The 24,137-nt window shown below is 34.8% G+C and overlaps 1 protein-coding gene across 1 annotated transcript in view; it reads left to right on the forward strand.

Moving 5' to 3' along the window:
- The first annotated feature begins 10,701 nt into the window (after positions 1-10,701).
- LOC149807732 (fucolectin-6-like) overlaps positions 10,702-24,137 on the forward strand; it is a 43,462-nt gene continuing 30,026 nt past the window's right edge. Inside the window, exons 1-2 of the mRNA XM_089944310.1 lie at positions 10,702-10,767; positions 13,458-13,553. Coding sequence (XP_089800436.1) covers positions 13,460-13,553 — 94 coding nt within the window. The 5' untranslated portion in view covers positions 10,702-10,767; positions 13,458-13,459. The remainder of the gene's footprint in view (positions 10,768-13,457; positions 13,554-24,137) is intronic.

The following is a 24,137-nucleotide window of genomic DNA, read 5'->3' on the forward strand; positions in this document are numbered from 1 at the left end:
TATGTATCCTGGGTAGGTGAGAGTGTATTCGGATACTCTTGAGCTAGCCTCATTACTTTCAGGGTGATAGATAGAAAAATAAACATGCTGGATGTCTAATTCCTGCAAACGTTGTTGGAAATAATCAAACATAAAATTAGCTAGACAGATTTGGGGAGGTAAACAAGTATTAAAACATGGCCTAAACGTTTAGAACAGTTTTAAAAGAATAATATTCTTCAAAGGAATAGACTATGAAAATCTTGAGGACGCACGCATTATGGTCAACAAGTATTGGTTGCTTGACTTTGTATTAGGTATTAGGAACTGACAGTCTACCATTTTTCTGTTAAATGGCTTGTCAAATGGTCAAATACAGGAATAGGTTGCAGATGTACCTTATATAGCTTCTAATTGGCATTTTCTACAATTTGACACGTGTGACAAGAGATAAGGTACTTAGATACGTCACCTTAAAGGAGACCAGAAACCAATGGAAATACAGAATAATAATAAAAGCACTATAGAAGAAAACCTAATTCTGAAGTATCATCTGCGACCGTAATGCCAATATTTAAATATTGGCATATTTTCTAGGCGCTGAATTTCCGTGACCTCTTATGCAAAATTTCCGCGCCTATTCGGTTACTTTCGGATGTGACGTCATAGTAGCGACTCCAGCATCCCAACTGGGAGTTGCTAGAGTAAAAGACAACGCCGTTTTGCGTTGCTTACGCGTGTACTAGCCCATTAAGAAAAGCCCGTGGACAACATTTTTTTTTCTTTTCGAAAGATAAAGGCATAAAGAAAGGATGGATATATTATTACAAGCGAGTCGATTTCAAAGCAACACCATACAGCACACTATGATCATTACATTTCTAAAGGAATTTTACGAATAGGGTCCTGAAAAAAATGATAGCCCGACACCAGGGGCCCCTCTAATTTTAGCATAATAGCTAAAAGTTAGACTTGAGTACACAAGCATAAGGCCAGTGTGACTAATTAACTGATAATCCTTATCAATTCATTTATCTTGTGAAAAGGACTGCCCTTCGGACATACTTCAAAGAAACCATGTTCTACAATATGTATATGTAAACATCATCATTGATTGGAAAATAAAGGATGCCCTATTTTTATTATAACTTACGATGCCTAGGACTTCATTTTAACAGTTAAAATCTCTTTTTCCCACATTTAAATCCCACCTTATTTCCTTAGGTTTAAGTCTTAATGCGTGTAACACTATTTACTGAATAAAATATTTATTCTGACTTAGTTCTTTCTGGGCACATATACTGCATGTCATATTTTCTTTTATTCCTTCTTTTAATTTAATCATGGTAATTAAACTGTACATATACGGTAGAGGAATGTCAGGCGTTAACTGGTCGAGTTTCTTTGGTGGAAATGGAGATTGATTTTGTTTGCAGAGAAAAATATGCAACCTTCACAGTGGTCATTCGTGGGATTTAAGCTAATTGGCGACAAATTTTTATAATGTTCTAATTACTACAGTTCTGTTGTAGTGTTTAACAAAATATGAAATTTACATGAATAATGTTTAATCTTAACATTCTTTTTACTGAAGAAAAAAAAACTCGTGTGATATTTATTATTTCATCACTACAATATACACAAGTGATAAAATCGAATATGGGATCTGTGGATTGTATACGTTTTATCTATTTATGTATGGTTGTTTTATAAATTTGTAATTTTTACATTGGGCACCATCACTTAATCCTTATCAGATTTGTGCACAGCACACGATGTATAAGTATTTATTTCAAAATTACATTGCATTTTTTAAATTCCAAAATATGAAATATGAGCACCTTCTTACTGTTGTACTTTTCTGCTGTCAGGTCTTAAACACGTTGTTAACACACAATTCAACAGATATAGTTATGGGCATAACTCGGAAGCATATTCAACATTTGAATACGCAACCCAAATCTGGTCTCCTCTTGTCTCGCTCGCCATGTATATGTTTGTATTTGAGGACTGGTTAGTACTGTCACGGGACCACGTGATCTGTCGTCTAATCAAAGCTCGGAAAAACTCGGCAATTTACGGAATTGTGGTATCTTCCGCGCAATATAATCACTACCCGCCTACGATATTTAATTTATAAACATCACTGTCCAATTAAAATTTGTAGAGAATTACATACATAAAAGGAAAGGTTTTGCTTCTAGTCTCCTTTAATATCTATCTATCTATCTATCTATCTATCTATCTATCTATCTATCTATATATATATATATATATATATATATATATATATATATATATATATATATATATATATATATATATATATATATATATATATAGTAGTCGTATTGTAAGGAATAGACCTGTCACAGTGCCATCTGTTGTCATAATGAGGCATTATGTTATGCTAACTTCCTTGATTCCAACCTGCAACGTGCTTGAGGCTGCATTATAGTCATGATTTTGGAAGGTGCAGTTTGTGTAACTTGTGATATAGCAAGTGTATAATTAGAATGTGAAAACTTGTAATAACTGACATAGCATTTTGTCATACGATAAACTACATAATCTGTTTAGTAGATGGTAAATTGCAAGATACAATGACGCAGACTGAAAGTAGATCTAGGCACTTTCAAGCAGCCATTTACAGCTTGCATTAATGAAAAATAGAAAATCCATGACTAGAATTATAAATGTAGCACGTGCAAGCAGCCATTGACAATAATACTTAAGGAAAGTAGCACTTGAAAACTGCCACATACAATCTGCGTCAATGAAGAATACAATATACTTTGATATAACTATGAAAGTAGCACTTACAAGCACCCATTTACAATAATGCATCAAGGAAGATTAGAAAATATATGGATATAATTATGGCGGTAATCCCCACCATATGTATGCGTGAATAGGATCCATCAAGTTTTGTCTTAGTAGGGGATATTCTCCTAGTAAAAGCATGAGACGAATGGAAACCATCTAACCTGTATAACATTCTCTCTCTCTATCTCTCTCTCCGAAAGATGAGCCAGATAAAAATCTACATATCCAGTAATCTAGATTCCCCGACTGGAATTCAAACCGATTGCGGCAAAGAACCTCAACCGTCTTGAGCAAAGGCACTTACATGATGGTAATATCATACATCTGTCATCTGCAACAATATACAAGCTATATTTGTGACAAATTTTGTTATTCTTTATATCTTATATCGGATCTAACTTTTATCTAATTATCATAAGTCAGACATATTTAACCATGTACGGGAAATTGCATTTCCTATTTTAATAGCGCAGTGATGTGTATTCGCTAAGGGGAACTCCTCATAACACTACGGTAACCATTCCAAGCGATACGGTGACTTACCAAGTCGATAAAACAACATAACTTAAGGCTGATAAAATGGCTCTAATCGCTCTATCTGATAAAAAAAAACATTACATTTATGAAGGAAAATCAGCACTTCAGTTTTAAGGTTTTATTTGGTTATGATTATATTCACAAAACTATTTAGTATCGACATCACATTTACATCACATTTACATCGACCGTAAAAAATATATCCATTATTTTTCATTGAACACTTATGTATGGGTCAAGTGGATATATAGGAAAATAACTAGGTTGGGACAAGCCTCAGTTAGTCATGGAGCTTTAACAAGTAAGTATGTATTACCGCTCAATATAGACAAGTTACCTTAGTCTAGAAAATTTTTACCATGTTAATGTATCTTGGAGAATCGGAAAGAAAACAAATTCAGTCGCGAAAAACCCAACCCATTCTCGCGCCTGACATTTTCAGCTTACCACCATGACCCAGGCTAGTAGACTGTGAAGCCATCAGTGGTAGTTATAATGTGTAATATTTGCTAACGGTTAGATAATTCTTATGTTTGTATAGACTGAGGCATCCTATGCGTTAATATCGACTACCCCGACGCCTCAATGAATTTTTATTCCATAATAATCTGTTTAAATATATTCGTTTTACCCTTGTACTCAAAGTCACGCATATGTTGCTGTTCATGATTTTGTTAGTAGATTTAGAAATATAGCAAAGGTGCTCTAGGCTTTTTCATCGCATTCTGCACTAATCACTAAATGGGTTTCTATATTAGTTGTTGATGCTATTGAAAACGTTGCTGTTGATTGGTTACAATATTTTGATTGCAGATTACAGGCGCGGTTAGTGATTCCACAATCACGAAAATAAAATAAATAATAAGAGCCGTAATTGATAATATTATTAATGAAGCGCTCAATAACGACTATCAAATTCAGAAACAGCTCAGCGGTGTATAGCCTATGCAGTGACTGGAAATACGGTAAAGAGAACTGGTGCGTTTTTTAAACGATATTGAACAAAATCAATAATGTATAAATAACGGCTCAAGTCAAAGATACACCAAAACCCCACATGTGACATTGGTAAGACTGTTTCGGTCTATCGAAGGAAAAGAGAGTATTAGTATTATTCATTTCCAGGCAGGGTTCCTGATCAACACAACATAAAATTATAAGTGCAACACACCTCTAGTTTTTTTTCTACCACTTGATGCTTTCAAGGAAGCTGAGGGGAAACTTGAACAAAACGGTTGACAACAATGGCATCATTGGGTTGTTGAGCAGTACAAGCTACTGCAGTAGACGGAACGGAAATTGAAGCAATGCTCGACAACTTTGACATTTCCACGACGACTATCTGACTAGCTAGATATGTTGACGATCACACGAGATCCACTTATTCAATTATAACGTTGTGAAGAATACATTAAATTATGTAGATAGTATACCGTATACTATTGAGAACGTCAGAAATGTGGCAATGAACCAAAGCAAATTTCAACGCTGGGTTTTTATAGCGTCAATTGCAACTTGGTTCAGGATATTTTACTCTCAGTGGTTATAATTGGGTTTTGCAGATATGTTCGCGGGGTTTTGCTTTGTGTTGTTTGTTTTGTGGCTGGCTTTTTGTTTTTTTGGGTGGGTGGCTGGGTCGGTTCTCGGGTGGAGTTGATTGACAATCATATTAGTTCATAAGAACAACATGGTAATCAGGCATGATGGATTTAATTCTGGTATTGCTGAGTTCTCAAGATTAACTTTGCAAATGCCTGTGCTAACCCTTTCGCGTTCTACAGAATCACTCATGCTATCATGTATGCAGTCACACCACACATGCAAACCCGATAGGCGATAGCGAAGAACATTGTATATAGCAAATACATACTAAAAATTGTATAACCACACCAAAGCATGCACTTGTGCGGTTTCATCATACAAATCAAGAATGACATGCCACCAATAAGATAACATTTGACAACTTTGTAGTGGCTGCCTTGTATGTGTTGTTATACGATCATCAGGAACCCAATGAATAAAGTTTGCTTAGCTGCCCAGACAATCAAATTGCACATGCAAATCGCAAATTATGGTCGTAAGTCGACTGGCTTCAAAACGTTGATTCTGGTTTGCAAAATTACCAAGATTAATTTCGTACATTACATCCAATTTATTATTTTTATTCGAACATATCGAGTTGTTCAGGCAATACGTTGTTGACTTGTGACGCTGGAGTGGTTCAATATATTATGTCGTGATTGTTTTTGACAACACTGTTTGGAGCGTCCGGGGTTGGTCGAATTAGGGTCCTCGATCCACCTGCAGGCAACTTGAATTTAACATTGTATGTATTAAATTAATAATATCCTATCATGAAGTTTGTGACATTAAGAAAATGAAATGAGACAGAAAATTAAATTGGAATTGTCCACGTGTTGTTGACCCCAAAATAACTTAGTCAGATTATTGATACGTAAGAAAATAATACGTCCGTGACTTTTAAATTGTTGAAGTCAAACGTAATGCAGCTGCACCATCCATTGAAATATTTCCATTCCTGTTGCAATAGGGACTGCTTGAGGTGGTGTCGGAATGGCATCAAAAATGGTTTTGAAAAAGCTATCACAGGATGCATAGTGCAAAGTAAACAAATATACAAGACAAAGTTTGGATTATCCAAGCATTGAAACCAATAGTTCCGGAGCGGAAGTTATCTGATTGTGGCCTCACCGTTGACCAAGTTCGATTTATTGACAATGACAAAATTATCTGACCAACATTTCCGACGTGATCTTTTCTGCAGGATGAACTTGAAATGATGATTCCATACATACGTCATACTCGCATCTTTAACCTAGATTATTGAAGACGATCTGGAATGAGTGGGATGCTCATGTTGTGGCATATAATTACTTATTGTACATTGACTCACAGGACTTAAAGTAGTTTAGTATTTAATGATTGGCTGACAAAGTAGTTGACCGCTTTTTTATTCCAGTATATCCATGCCATCTGGATTGGATGGGCCAATGTGCGGCCATCTTATTGCTGAAGAGATGCATGCCGTTGAGCGTCACCATCATCGCAAACATTTATTGGTCTTGCATTTAGATACAATTAATACAAAATGCCTATTGTCATTTATAGACGCTCTACCATCTCTAACCTCGCATCCTAAAAGTGGTGTTGTACAATAACAGTATTAGAAAAAACACGTCATTATTTTCTACCAGCATCTCATGTCGGCAATAGTAGTGTTCCTGAACCTTTCAAATTCACATTACCAGGACTGTTGGTCGGTGACAATGACACCCAGTTTGAAGGACTCAACACCTATCTAGTTGCGCCTTTAACCGTCTTTGAAGCTTATGCTTAAAATTTGATTTATCACTACGTATAGGAGCGGATGTCACGGAACATAGTGCAAATGTGACTGACAACCTAACTAAGGATGCCAATATCAATAGTAATTTGTTCCACTCCTCACTGAATATCTGCCTCAATACGGTGTTACCAACTCTTGGTATGCACTTAAATATAATCTTGTCAAGTGCCAAATAGAAATAGACGACTGTAATATTTGTCCTTTTCTAATGGACACAATGTAAGCATGCATTTAGGACGCGAACACAACATTTTCAGTTACAATGAAAACCATTTGTCACATGCTATAAATAACATAGTTTATTAATGCCACGTATGTTTTGAAACTGATAAACAATATGAAATTATTTTGATTATGTCAACCAGTACTTTGCACGAAAATCGTGGTTTTGTTGCACAGTTGTTACGCAGTTATACTTTCCATGTAAAGTCATGGCTGACATTTAAATAGCTGCACATAAATGATGATAAAACTGAAGAAATTCTGATTATATATATATATATATATATATATATATATATATATATATATATATATATATATATATATATATGCAATCATGCATATCGAGAGCTGAGGATCATCAGCACCATTCGTAATTTACTTGGGTTGACGACGCAAAAACACCTGCGATTGTTTTGAACATTCCAAACTGGACTAATGTTATTCACTTTTATCTGGGTGGTCACTCTATATACTGTAGAAACTTCCAAAAGATCAAACAGGTTTGGTTCATCCCTAGAGTACCAAGAACTAGCCAACACCTCTTTAGTTATGTAACCTTAACTGCGCTCGATACAGAATCGAACACAAAATATGTTTACTACATTTCTTGTTGATGACTATTTTCCAATGTCGTATTACGGCTTCAGGGATATTAAACATGTCAGCGGCATGTTCATTGTTCTCATTATTCGCGTAATTACTTCCAGTCCTGTCATTTTGCCATCTTAGCTGATACATGCTTGAAATGAAACGAATGTTCGCAATGAAGACGGATCTGCCAGCTTAAACTGATATATGGATTTTTGGATGGAGTGATACAGTGAACCTGGATGATTGATGACGCGTCACAGCGTTTATCGCTAGAACCCATGCCAAATAATTAAATATGTGTCACGCACACACCGTGGTATACAAGACACCAGAATCATTTATAACTTGATGGATCAGCATGAGCTGCTCCAGTTTTCATCGAATGATTATCATTTATGATGATTAGGAACGTCATAGTTTATAACAATAAACTGATTGCATTATATCCAAATCTATCGAACACTTTTCTATGTTAGTTTGCTTAGGTTTTAAAAATAACACTTTTTACGAATGAAATGAACACTAACTACTGCTTTGAAGCGGACATATTCAGAAAGAAACTTGCTTTTTCCAGTGAGTGATGGATACAGTTTTGTAGATCAACTTATCTCTTTTGCATGTTATTATGTGAGGCCCGAACATAGTCCCATTTGGTTCATATCTCTTCAATGAAATAAAAGACTTATGTCATAATTTATTTGAATAGTGATTTGTACGAGTTATTGCACGTTTGAGGCAGTAGTGTACTCCAATATAACAGATTTACGTTTGGTTTTAAAACTTCAAACAAAAAACATTGGTACTGTACCATCAACCTTTTATTTCAGATTTTCCAGAAAATAATTACATACTGAAGGAAGCAAACATCTTTAATACTATATCGATTAAATTTGATTTGAAAATTCAGCATATCGTTTCACGACGTATCATGCAATGTACTAAGAGAAACTTCGTTTATATAGGGATGTAATCAGCACAAATATATATATCGCTACGCCATTAGATAACGGCATGCTTTGCACATGTGTATTCAAATATTTGATTTTAAAACGCTATGACCGATTAGATCATGATGAATTAAAATCATATTCAGTGCTGTGTTTTGTTCATTTCAGGATACTTGCTTTCTTGTTAATTTCAGTATACATACTTTCTTGTTTGGGCAAACAAATTATGTCTGTTTTTTTTTCAAGCACAACGAACTTTAGAATTACATTAGATATCGTAAAAGAGCTATTTGAATAGTTCCTAATGCTACTGCGCTGTGAAATATCGTTTTTAGTGAATAGTATGACAATGTATCCCCTAACTTCACGTACCTCTCTAAACGCTGCGTTTGATCATCCACCTATTAATGTAAGTGCACGTTGCATAAAATGATACTGCGTCAAACCTCAATGGTAAGTCGAGCGATTGTGGTATCTGCCGGTTTTGTTTAATACAAAAATATACTATATCCTCTTTAATCAGGAGCGTGACTATAAAATGTGTGTTTCATGAGCGAGATTGTCTCATTCAAATGACTCGGGTCAGACTTTCGATATTCGCCGAGTTATATTAAATATTAATAAATCGCCCATTGGCCGAAATATAATTGTTTAGTTTATGTTGGAACCTATACATTAAACATGCGTATATGCATGTCTTCTGTATTCAAGCAACATAGAAAACACGAATTATTGTTGTCTTTATTCGAACACGAATGATTATCAATCTTCACAAATAAATACTCTGTGCTAACAGGGTGGGTGGGTGGGTTGTAGCAGAACATTACAGGTAAAACATTATTCACATTATGATTTCAAGGTCCATATGTTTATTAGTTGGCATTACATCCTTAGCACAATATGGTGCAAATCAGACGGAGGCTACATTTGTAAGAACTATGCTGCTAAATAGAAATATTCGCGAGGGTAAAAGGCGTCTTTGTAGTAATGAATATAGTTTCATTCTGTACGTTTCGAGGGATTACACTTTTATAAAAAAATTGTTTAATACATGTGCACAAATGTAACGCTCTCTAAATTGTGCGAGGTATCAATTACTAAACGAGTATAAAATCTACTGGACGATGTGTTCAACCGTTATTGTCACAACCAAATGAATACTCACCAATACGCCCAAAACACATCTGAACTACGTTATACGGTTATAACGAACTAAATGTATTCACCGGCGTAAAACCAAAACCACAACGAAAGCGTTATTCAACGGTTAACTATACAATCATACATACTACAAATACGAATGCAAACAAGAATAAAAAGTAATACATTCTCTATGCCCTTGCGATATTTCTTCAATAGATAATACATATTAATGCATATATTTGAATATATCTGCTTAAATATGAAATTCGAATTTATTAATTTATACTAAGGCCACATTGAGTCAGAATCATGACTAAATACAAACTTCAATGTATATATCACAGGTAATTGACTTTACGGTCATTATTGTGTCCGTATTGTTTCATGGGTTATATATTTTATGAAAAAATGTGAAGCTAAAATATTGAAACAAACATGGATTTCATGTGCATTAAACCTTTCGGATCGACTTCCGCATTGTATTTATTGTATATGCCACATTTTAAGTATTCATGGTTATCCTAGAAAATCTACACGTATCTGACACGACACATTTCAACATAATTATAAATATAAACTTTAATGTCGACACAAATTAATATTGTCATGGAATTTAAAAAAATCTCGATAATACAGTCTGTGTAATAATACTCTCTCTTTATATATATATATATATATATATATATATATATATATATATATATATATATATATATATATATATATATATATATATATATATATATATATATATATCTATATATTTATATATATATATATATATATATATATATATATATATATATATATATATATATATATATATATATATATATATATATAGAGAGAGAGAGAGAGAGAGAGAGAGAGAGATAGCGATAAAAAGATAGATAGATAAATAGATAGATAGATAGATAGATAGATAGATATAATGAAACACATTAAGTTGCAACACAAAGTGGCCGCTGCTTGAAATTGACTTCGTAGTATGGAAATATTATTCCTCTCATCAAAACTGGATATTAGGCTGTTAAATTCAACAAGGAAGTTGCTCTAAGGTCAAGTGATATATGCTTTTGGAAAGAAGAAGCTCGTCAAAGTCGTGTGCATTGGCTCTATCGGAATGACGTTTAAACATAACACTTAAAAAAGGTAAGTCGATTATATGGTAATTGCTACTGGTGTGAGAGTTAACTTATTTTGAAACGAATCTACCTATTGATAATACACAATGTTCGCTCTGTATGCTTTTTATAGTCTGAAACTTGTAAATTCTTAATCTGCTTTAAAAGGTTAAAGCATGTTCCAATAAAAACGTATGCTTTCAGACTTATATAATTCTTAGTTAAGTAACAAGAAATACTTGGAGAAGCTATACATTTCGGCATTATTAATATATATTTGCTTAAAGATCTTTAATACTTTAAAAGTTAATGGCCCAAAGCGTAGCTTTTTATCGAGTTTGAACTGTCACGTTACGCGTATAATCTCTCTCTCTCTCTCTCTCTCTTTCTCTCTCTCTCTCTCTCTCTCTCTCTCTCTCTTATAGCTATATTTTACCAGTGCGATGTGCTGTAGGATTTTGGAAGGCTGTATTATCTTGGAACTTAATGTTCTTATCGATATATATATATATATATATATATATATATATATATATATATATATATATATATATATATATATATATATATATATATATATATTTATATATATATTAAAACTGCTTTGCTATTGCTACTTACTTATAAGTTGTAAAATTCTAGTGTCTATCCCTCCTTCTTTTCATGTAAAGATCTTTGTCTATGGAAGCGCATAAGAGTAAATAAAACAGCACAGGGTGGCTGATCAAGTTTAACGCACCATGGGAGAACAACTCTATTTAATCACGGTATTCGACTAACTTAAGTATGGCAGCACACAAGTATAATAATAAACCTAAATTGCAACTTACCTATGAGAATGAATGTCCACGCATATACTTACAGAATATTTTCACATAAACTAAAAGATCCGATGATTAAATCGAACCCACAAATGTAATTGAAGTGAAAATCCATGAATAGCAACATTACAAATTGAAAATAATTATTATTGAACTTTATCTGAATTTTAAATGCAATGTGGGTGAAAAAATATAAATATATAAGAAAGTATTATTGATATCATTATTATATAATTAAATATTACTGATTTCAAGAATGTTTAACTGTTATTGTATTGTTATTTACGTACGAGAAGTATGATCATAAGCGACACTTTTGTAAATGTTGGTCCATATTGGATACCATGTAATGAAATTGCACCCTTACCTTGTAAGGACACGTATCACGTGTCACCATCAGTGTATGACACATAATCTTCAAACATAGGACGATACACTGAATATATTTCGTAATCAATGCCAATGCATGTATAGCAAATTCGGCTGGAGTTTTGTTTACGATGATTAAATTTTACAAAAAAGTAATATTCATTCTCTTTCAATTTAAACTTATTAACAATGTTTACATTTTTAGAGTAATTGTTCTATAAGATAGTTGAGTCCTTATTGGCTACATCTTTATATCTGTAAACAACTGCATGAAATCGGGTGTCCAAAATTAACCGGAAAATCCCGTTTGCCGCGATAATATAGAGCCCACGATAATACAGCGTTGGAGTATGTCTTGAATGAGTGGGGCCTTCGAACAGTGGAAATTAAAACTATTTAACTGAGGGCAAATAATCTATCTTGTGCCACAAAATAATAAATGTATGACCCAAATTCTGCATTTCAGTTTGAAGGCTTGTTTCGATATCACTATAACAGAATCAAGATATGGTATCATATTCTTGTCAACCGTACGCAAGTATATCCAATATTTGTAATTGAATAATTAAATCTGAAGTGAGAATTATAGTAGTTGAATTCGTGCCAGCGCAACCTCTTCAGTTTCTCTTCACTAATCATAAACGGAAACCACACATTTAAGGCAATGTAGCAGCAGGATTCAAATTGTCAGATTCCATCAACTTTGTCAAACGTTGTGGGATGCATACAGTTATATATGAGTTGTTTTTGCTTTCTCGAACTCGTGGAGTGAAGGGTTCTGACTGGTGCATACACGGAACAATATCGCTACCCTTAAAGATATTCCGTTGAAATATACGCCTTCCTTGGACTTGAACAATATGCACATGCACAGTTTTGCATCAATTCACACGTCTCTTTATATTTTATTTACTGCTGCTAAATACACGTATACAACATTAAATTTAAATATATTAATGTAGCATATCCACCGACTGCATTGTTCTGGGTCTGTCACATGCAGATGGCGTACCAGTTATTTCCCATTTCAGATTAGTAAAGAAACTGACAGAATTGCATTAAGCCCTTAGACGTTGATCAGACTGTTCATGCTAAATTCATCAGCATTGTAGCAAATGAGTTCTACATGCAAGTATACCCGGTGTTGCTGATTCAGTGCTATATGAAAGTTTTGGAGTGAACTGAGCGAATAAGAGCATCTTCTGAGATATATCCTAAGCACACAATCAAACACACACACACACACACACACACACATGTGCACACACATAGACACATACACACACAAGTATATATATATATATATATATATATATATATATATATATATATATATATATATATATATATATATACGAAAGAACAATTTTAAAATAAAACATTTATGTAAAAGCTATTTGTTCTTTGTAGTGCAAGGTGGAAATTATACGTGTATGGATAACATTACCAAATTAAATTTGGCTTTATAGTACTGGTTTGAAATAGGACCACATGAAACAATGTGTATGATTATGTTATATTCTTTCAGATATGCGGTCCGGAGGTAACTTTATCATCATTTGTGCCGTATGTGCACTATTCGCTAACGAGAATGTCTTCACTTATGGAATGGTTCATTCTTTGGGTAAATATCTAGCACCATAATGATGTTTAAACAGTAACCATATAAGGACACCCATGTACATCGGCATACAAGATTGTATACATCAAGTATGTTATGCATTATCGATAGCAAATATTCTAAATTACGCTTTAATCAAAATATACAAATAAATCAGGCTTAAACTTCCCATAACTACTCTGAGGTACAAGATTAAAATATCTAATAATGAAATACAACATATTTGAATAAGCGGTGAGTATAAATACAAGAAGCTCAAATGAATTCAGACTTTTAAAATAAAGGCGGAAGTTGGAATGGAATTATTAGTTGTATAAAACTGGGTTCCACTTGCTCTGGTGCAAATAACAATATGTATTATCTCTATTCCCGTCACATTGTCTGTCATTTGCTCCTCATTATCCGAATGTAATCTGCGTTGATCATTTGCCTAATATTGGCTTTTGCTCGTGGTCAAAAACCTCAGTGGCCTTAGCATGTTTATTTGTTTTCTTAGCTCCATTAGATTGTCTCGTACATTGATCTGTATTACTGTCAGTTTTCCTGTAAAAGATAAGTTAGACCTTTAATTACCTTTTTATGTTTGCTGGCAAGTGTATTGTAATTTGATAGTAGCTTGTGATGTTTGTGAGGAATATGACAGCTTATGAGTGTTTGTTGTATTAGAGTTTCATATTCTTATCAACTAGAGTTAGATATGGCCTCCATTTCTGTTAAATGTAGTTGTGGTGGATGTTAAACTTCTTAATTTCAGCTTGCTATTCTGAACCAATATGTCTCTTTTGTGATCTAAGGGATCGTTCTTGTCTTCCCCACCTTACGCTTTAGATTTTTCAATTGTTTTTCACGTGCGTATGATTTATGGGGTACTGTTTCACTTAATCAATGCACCCCTCAAACGTAAACGTTAATGAATTTTCTATCAGATTTGAATGTTTTTATATTATTTGTCCTTCCTGTCTCACATTGCGTATTGTACTACTATTTGGGTGCGTCCTGCATTATCGAAGACTACCAGCTGCTTATGTTCTTAGTCTGCTAAGGTACATTATCTACAACCGTTGCAACTCCAACGTACGTTGCTACATTTTCTCTTTTATTTCCTTTTCTTTTTTCTACGTGGTATGTATTATTTTTTTTACGAAGTTCTGGAACGTATAGTACTCATCCTTACCGGTTGTTTGAATCTTTCATTTTCTGGCACACCTGATTCATGTAATTAGGGTACATATCAATTTGGAGTTGCTTGCGTTGTAAGCTTTAACAATTGTTACTGTCAGGAACAGGAAATCTAGTTTATATTGCAATTTGACCGGAAACCTTTAGTTTGTCCTTTATGAGTTCTGTCAGTATGATGTATGACCACTTTATCATGCAAATGATCGTAATCACAATTGCTTCCGGAGACTAAGAGTCTTCTTGGATGATGCTTCCAGTGATCGGAACATCCTCAAAATATTTGTTCAGAATTGTGAGTTGTGTCATCACAAACATCATCATGTTTATGACGACGTCTTCTCGATATTCGAAAGAACACATACATCCCACCAGGTGTATTTGGCCCTATATCCAATTACTATTGAATGTCACCTGCTTAGTCTTAGTGTTTATTTTATCTGGTCATTAAAACATTGCTGCCATTCATAAGCGATGCAGTATTCGTGCAAAAATGCGACTGAGCTGGCGGCTACTCCATTAGTAGTATGAAAATGGGAGTTCTGGCTCATTTTTCACTACGTAATAAACATTGGTTAAGAGAGCTCCCATGGATCTATATACTACTGAGGTATGGGGTTTCTGGCCCACGTTTTCTAAGGGGTTGTGTGGTGACTTCAGCGCAGACAAAGTGGGTATGTTTCGGACCTGTATGGTGGCTCACTGCGTGATAAAGAGTGGTTCCTTGTCAGAGGTTTAATTTTGCACACGATGATGTACGTGTACGTGTGTGTGAATACCATCGGTGAAGTATCTCCTATCTTGAAAGGAACATAGTCCCTCTTTGTTGATGATCCTAGTAGATATTTTATGTCGTTGTGATCAGAAACTTCTCATGGAGTAATAGCGTAGATGTCCTTGTAGTGACTGTCTGTAATGATCGATAGCAGCGATATGACCAATGATATCTTTTCCTTTCGTCCTAATGACATCATTGAATGTGTGGCAATATATTTAGGATCTAAGTCCTATGAGTTATGTGAAGTTTATCCCTCAAGTTTCATCTTTGAACTTTCCAAGTTTATTTTGATTATGTTTGCAGTAGAAAAGACTTGCTTCTGGATAATCGCTAAGATCAAAGAGGTATCGATGTTGATACAGATCCGCGTAGACTTTGTCCGTGTGAACTTCATTGATGAGTGATTCGGTATCGGTCATGGGCAGTGTGGCTTTGTCTCTGCATTGGCGTTTGATGAAATCATGATAAAATTCAAGCATGAGCATTTCGGAGAGGTAGAGATCGGCTGCGCCAGCGTACCTGGGTTTGTCTAGCTTGAGATGTGTTGTTATTTTGTTCGATTCGTTAAAGGTTTTCATGCTGACGAAGGCAACGTCGGCCACTGGCCTATCCCTTTGTCATAGGTTATTTATGATTTAGATTTACATTCTGCGTTTACTTTCTTCCATGGTTTTCCGAAGACGATGTTGTTCATGAGTTGAAGAAATTCTTATCGAAATCCGTAGTAACAGCAGAAGAGAGTCACAGACCAGGGTCGAATTCAAATTTAAAACTTCCTACAGGAAATAATTTTGTAGAGACCTTTATTTTCACTTTTAAGGGCTGCTACGAGGGTTATTTTTCGTCATTAACAGACTCATGTGACTATGACATATACATCAGCGTATAGGCATATTGTTTTTGAAACAAAGTAGAAGAGAGTCATAGACCAGGATTTCCAATCAAAATAAAGCCTTGTACAGAAATAATTTTGTAGAGACCTTTATTTTCACTTTTAAGGGCTGCTACGAGGGTCATTTTTCGTTATTAACAGACTCATGTTACTATGACATATACATCAGCGCATAGGCATATTGTTTTTGAAACGGATTTTAGAATATTTTATCAAGACCAATTCGATATCTACATCGTGGATAGTGTAAATTTATCGGATAAAGCCGTGTGGAGTTGACTGAGCGTTACTAAACACATTCTTAAACGCATTTATATCCATGTCACCGTTGCACCAAGTTTGGTGAATATTTCGTAACGTATGCGTATCTACGCCGTTAAATACCGCCAAAATATTACAATTATCTCTGATAACTTTTTGAATCTGCGTATAGCGCTGAGTAACGTAAATAACATCGGTATTTTTATGCCGGCCGCGAGAAAATATCCTAGCTGGATTTGTTTGTTTGTCCAACATTACGTCATCGTATACGACTAAATTATTTATTTCTCCGTCAAGATCCTCCATGGATGGCGCTTCATCTATATCTGTGATAAATTCTATAATGTTTTCGGATATTTCTGACGTATTGTCGCTAAAGTCTTTCAAAACTTGATAACAACGTTGATCGTAAACCGATGGTGCAACCAAATACAACTTGTCCCATTTTAGCCATCTCATTATCAAATTTAACAAGAATTGTGTTTTGCCAGATCCGGATGGGCCAATTATTATCATTCTGATCGAATTCGGTAATGCCGCGTGATGTTTCACTTGCTCGCGTTTCTTCGTGGCTGAAAAATCAATTACATCCATGATATAATATATTATGGATTTATATTGTGTAAAATGTCGCACGCGTACCGGCACGGATAACCTAACTGAGGTCAAGACGCGTAATAATAAAAATGCAATTACAGGTACGTGCGTTAAATGTGGCACACGTAAGTTCAGATTTACTAAAAAAAAAGATACGGAGGTGACATCGCCGCAACCTTGGGAAAATTGCCCGGACTGCCCTGGGCAAAATATCCCGGAGAAAAACATGTCCCCGGATATAATTACTGCGGACCCGGAACGCGATTAGATATCAGACTTGACGAAAATAATCAACCAAAACCCGGTGAAGATCCAGTAAACGCCATCGATGACGCGTGTTACATTCACGATCTCGCCTATCGTAGCGGAGATTTAGAACAAAGACATCTCGCTGATGTAAAATTAATTCACGCAATAAACGCCGTCCCCGATAAATCTTTCAGAGAAAAATTAGCAACATTGATAATCAAAGGTGCAATGTAGGGCAAATTAGTGCTCGGCTCTGGTAATAAATAATAGAGGAAATATACTATTCTCCGCGAGGATTCTGGCGAGGAAAATCTGCAATTGCCAAACTCGCGAAGGCCGCCAAAGTAAAAATACCCGTGGCAGCTTCCTGGTTATCAAAGCAAGCGGTCTGGCAAATTTATCTTCCGCCACCTAAGAAAATTCCTTACGCACATTTCGAAGTTAGTGTTCCTAATGAAGTTCATCAGGCTGATATTATGTTTCTTCCGCATGATATCGTTGACGGAGTTACATATAAATATGTACTAACTATCGTTGATATCGCTAGCAGATATAAGGAAGCGGAACCATTGGCAACTAAATCAGCCAACGAAGTCGCTAACGCATTTAACAATATTTATTCGCAATCTCCATTAACATGGCCAAATTTACTTCAGGTTGATCCAGGTAGGGAATTTCTTGGTGCGGTATCGTCACTTATGAAAAAAAATAACGTTAATATTCGACGCGGTCACGCTGGAATTCACCGAGATCAGGCGATCGTTGAACGATTTAACAAAACACTAGCTGAGCGATTAGCGATCTAGTGAATGGGTATCGAGATTGCCAGATGTTATTAACGCGATAAATAATGAAATAACTCGAACAATAAAAATGAAGCCAATCGTCGCTATTACAAAAACAATCATGCCAACGCGACGAGATTTCTCAATACAGCCTGTATTAGGTAGCATCATAGTTAGATATTTATATAAGCAGGGCGAAGCTGAAGGTGGCCGAAAAAGAGCAACAGATCCAATCTGGAGCGTAACTTCGCATAAAATATCCGCTGTGACAAGATCGTCTGGAAGGCCCGCCATGTACACGTTAGATTCACTTGCTCCTCAACGCGGATTCACCAAAGAAGAATTACAAATAATTCCTGCCGATAATCAATTTCCACCAAAATCACTTAAATGAATCCATCCCAATTGAGATAATTTTCTAACTCTAGATACAGCTAAATAAACTAAATTTGACCACATAATTCTATCATCGACAATCCAAACTTGACTTTCTATAGTTAATCCTTGAGATGAATGTATCGTTGTTGCATAACCTAATTTCCACGGAGATTTTTCTGCGTTTAGCATATCATTAACGAAATCAATATTAACATTAACGATATCATTTATCACCAAATTCTTTTTTTCTCCACAAACAATTACGTCAATATTTTGTTTTCGAGTATCTGCCGGCCTACAACATAACGGTACTGGCAACGTTGGAAATTTCTCACGATGCAACTTAAATAATTTTACCTGAAGATCATCACGAATTATTTTTCTGCTAGCGACGATTAAATGATCAGGACGCCATAAATTAAGAAAATCACTCATCGGTGTCTCCCTAATTACTTTTCTCATGACCATACACTGAATTTCATCAGGTTGTAATCGAATTAATTTCTTAAATTCTGTCAATAATTTATCTGTCGATCTATAATCGGCGTCAATTTCTTCATGATAATCAACAAAATTCTTAAGCCAGTCATGTGGTGATTCACCTTCGATCAGATTTGGTTGGCCATGATCTCCGCACATTATCACGGCGGTATTTTTCTGTGACAGCCATGTTAGAAATAATTTCAACGTAGACAAATTTATCGTACAAACTTCATCAATAACTATGATTTTATTTACATATTTATCGCCCATCCGCACAGGATCCCACGCACCACCGCTGTATTTGAAATAACTGTGATAAGTACAAGATTTAACGCCGCGTTGTTTCATTTCTCGTGCTAATCTATGTGTTGGCGTCAACACAATCATGTCTGAATTCGAAAACAATTTTATCACTCTTGAAGTTTTACCACTGCCGACGGGTCCGTTCAAATACACGAATTTATGTCTGAAATTGGATCACCCACGGAAACTTCCGTAGATATTTCTTCGATATCTCCGTGGCGAAATTCATCACGATCTTCAAAGTCGGCATCTTCACAATAATCAAGAATATCTTCATCTTTCTTTCTCCAGGTGCCCCATGGACCATCTTCGGTGAGATATTTTTCTACCAGGGGAGAATATTTACTATCGATGTAGAACGAATCTGTCGCTACGCGCACTGCAATATCGGAGAATTTATTTATCATCGAAAGTAAATTAATACTTACATAAGCGAGCATTAATGATCTTAAATGTGTATATTGAGGACATTCTCCATCAAGATAACTAACTACGGTACCTAACTTTGTTTCATCGACGAAAATATTTTCTCTGTCACCAAATACACCTATCGATGTTGTATCATTAAGAATAAAATCTAATTCCGCATCGTTCATGAATAACCTAGCATGACGTCGTTTATGATCAACGGAGCCACCTTGAGTAAATTTACCTATTATTTTTCTTCCTATATCTGTGGCGTTATCACAATCAGTCGGCAACCACACATTAGTCTGTTTTTTTATACGAAATAATTGCCTCGCTGACCGTTAATCGCGTCAACATCGCCGAATCTAGCATATACTGCAACAGCGCTATGTCTGCCAAACCAAATATAGCAGATTTTATGCAAATTATCTGCGAATTTGAACGATGTAACGCGCGAGAATCCCGTCAAGGGAAAATTCGGTAATGGTCCATTTATCGCAACTCGCGTCATTTCACTGCAGGGATGCCCGTATTTAGCGAAATATTCAGCAGCGTCGCCATACCCTAGAAAACTTCCTGGATAGCACGCGGACATATCGATGGATGTCATATTTGTGAAATCATATTTAGTATTCCATAATCCTCCGTGGCCATATTCAACGCAACTTTGTTGAACATCTTTGAGAAATTCGCATCGTACTGGCTTCCATGAATTTTTTTCTCTAGCGACGTGAGCAGCAACCGACGGAATAGTGAAACAATTTGTTAATAATTGCTCGGGGTTTGTTGAATATTTATACGCTAATTCGCTCATTGAATCATGTAGAGATTTATTTCTGTAAATGTCACCACGCGGTAACACAAATTGATCGTATTTATCGTCGCTCGAGAATAACCAAACTGAAATTGGATCTAATTTACTTAATTCACTAATAAATTTAAATATATTCAAATAATTTTCTTCGGGGAAGAATTTAACCGTACGTTCTCGCGGAAATATCGTTACCGCGCTCGACCATGTATGAGAATTATGATCAACAATTATTATTGACGATCCTCCAGATTTATACATAGAATCATACAAAATTTCACCCGATAATGTTTTGACCGCGATGGGAAATTTTAACTTCCGTGATAACTCAGCTACGTCATTTATTGACACACCATCAACAACCGTTCCCGCCCATGTATTTATCTTTGATAATCTTAATTCGGTTAATCCCGACCCGCGTTTTGAATTTTTCATATGTTCTATTACGCGCTCAGCTACACAATTTATCACTGAAGATTTCTTTATCAAGGGTAATTTTTTCACGTCCGGATTATTCATCCGATAAATTCCATAAACGACAGCGCTGACCGGGTAAGCCTTAACATAATACGGTTTATTAATACCTAATAATACGCCAGGCCGGCTATTTGCATCAAAAATAACATCTTTTTACCTCCGATTACAGGATCTCGTTTATCACGAATAATCCATACGCCATTTGGCATTTGTACAATAAATTTTATTCCAAAGATGAATTTCTCGTTAGGATGATTTTTCTTGATATAATCGATTATTTTCTTGGCTCGTTCATCGGTCATTGTATTATCGATCGAATTTTTTTTCCATGTTGACCATGCATGGACCGCTCCGTCTTTTAAAAATTCATCTTTGGCTTGATTAGCTTCGTAAATCACATATTCAGCCTCATCAAGATCAAATAATTTCATTATTATATTTTAAACGAATATCAAAATAATAATGAATCACTGCAAATGGCTTCCGGTTGGTTCAATGAATTACTGCGATAAATTATGTAAAAAAGAATATTGTGGCACTCATATGCAAGCTGTTCGAGATGGAAGTTTAGGACCACAGCGTTGTATGAAATGTCAAGTTGGCACGCGAGGAAAAACTCGATTATTCCTACAATGCGGTGGAAAACGTTATCGAGATCTAAAGCATCATTATGATAAAAAATCTGTCAATGACGTAATAATTTGTGAAGAAGATTATCTTAATAAGTTTCAAACGAATTTTGATTTAAACTAACGAATAATTATATATGGAGGATTTTAGAAGTCATCCAATAATCGATAACTACGAAGCATCACGAGATGGTATTGTTAGAAATATCAAAACAAAAAAATTAGTTGGTAACGTCAATAATTCTGGTTATCTTCGTTTTACCACCAGAGAGGGAAATTATTTAAACCACAGATTCATATACGAATGTTTTCACGGACTTATCAAAGTTGGTCTTGTAATTGACCACGTCGACGGAGATAAACTTAACAATAAAATATCTAATCTTCAGGCGGTTACTCCTAGTGAAAATAACTTGCGCGGTAACGCTGGTAGATTCCCAAAATATCCTAAAGCAGTTAAATCAATAAATTCAAGTACTAACGAGGAAATGATATTTCAATCGATGAACGCTGCTAGTAAATATTTTGGTATTGACCGCGCATCGGTTCGACGAGCTGCGGAAAAAATATATAAATCAACATTTTCATATAAAATTGGCGAATGGATTGAGTTTTACTACGTTCCGTTAATACTTGACGATTAAACATATAATATTTATAATATGAACGAGGAAAATATTAATAATATATTCGACGCTATCGAAGATTTGAAAAATAAGAACATAAATTTACATATAGATTTAGACATAGATAAAATTGTCTCTGAATATGAGATACTCGTTCAAAATAAACTCGATCATAGATACGTTCTGCCGTCCGAATATAAATTTATGAAGAAAATTCAATCGGCGATGTATCAGTCGTTGGCGTCCGTCAATGAGACGCAAATTAAGGATTTTATTCCGCTATCTACGGCCGTCGAAAAAATCAGACCAGAGTTGTCTGACGAATACGAATCAAAGAATGTTATTAACACCAGAGCTAGACAACTAAAAAAATTAGTAAATGAAAATTAATTTATTTTACTGAAATTATATTTTTTAAACAAATTTCTTAATTAAGAATCTTCGATTCAAAGTACCAACTACCCCCATCAAATTGTTGAAATTGCACAAATTTATTGATTTTGAGTACCAACTGACCCATCAAATTGTTGAAATTGCACAAATTTATTGATTTTGAGTACCAACTGACCCGTCAAATTGTTGAAATTGCACAAATTTATTGATTTTGAGTACCAACTGGCCCATCAAATTGTTGAAATTGCACAAATTTATTGATTTTGAGTACCAACTGACTCATCAAATTGTTGAAATTGCATAAATTAATTGATTTTGAGTACCAACTGACCCGTCAAATTACTAAAATTACACAAATTTACTTTATTTTACAAATTATTTATTTACTGAAAATATTTTATTTATTTTATTTATTTACTGAAATTTTATTTTTTTACTGAAATTGCACAAATTTCTTGATTTTGACTACCAACTACCCCCTCAAAAACGAGGAAAAAACAATAATTTTTTTACAAAATACAACAAAATTGTACAAATTTCTTCATTTTGAGGGGGTAGTTGGTACTCAAAATCAAGAAATTCTTCATTTTACTAAATAAATTTATTTTACAAATTGTTTATTTACTGAATTAATTTATTTTATTTACTGAAATTGTGCAAATTTCTTCATTTGGCTACCAACTACTCCATCAAATTACTGAAATTGTACAAATTTATTGATTTTGAGTACCAACTACCCCATCAAATTGAGAAAAATTACACAATTTTGACTACCGACTAAAAAATTAAATAAATTTGATTTTTTTGCCGTATTTTATTTATTTTTTTATGTCATTTTTTCAACGTGGACAGGCTACGATTTTACTAGCAGATTAATACTTAACGTTTCACCGCGGATGTCAAGTAAACGTCCATGTTGATCTGTTAGTTTAAAATTAATTCTCGATAATAATCGATTATGACATCGCAGGTAAAACAAATTGACCGGCTCTTTTATAATCAGGTATACGGGAGAAACGTCCGGTGAAAACGAATATAAAACAAATCCTTGTTGTGCTCGTTCTGATACATCTGCGTTCTACGTTATAACTACCATCGATGACGTCCGCGTGAAGATTAACCGCGACAACATTGTTTATGTTTACGATGCCCGGCGAAATATGCCTTCCCTGTCCATCTGGGTCATTATTATGTTTAAGTATCGATGTTGGCGGTAATTTTTTTGTCCATGCGTCGTGTAATCGCGAAAATGATTCATCAATTGCGTCAGTGACAGATTTTCTTAATTCAGGTGCGTTATAGTCGGCGATTTTATAATTTTGCAGCGTTTCCTCGGTTAGT

The sequence above is a fragment of the Sinohyriopsis cumingii genome, chromosome 1, assembly GCF_028554795.1.
Source record: "Sinohyriopsis cumingii isolate HCF-2022 chromosome 1, ASM2855479v2, whole genome shotgun sequence".
Taxonomy (NCBI): Eukaryota; Metazoa; Mollusca; class Bivalvia; order Unionida; family Unionidae; genus Sinohyriopsis; species Sinohyriopsis cumingii.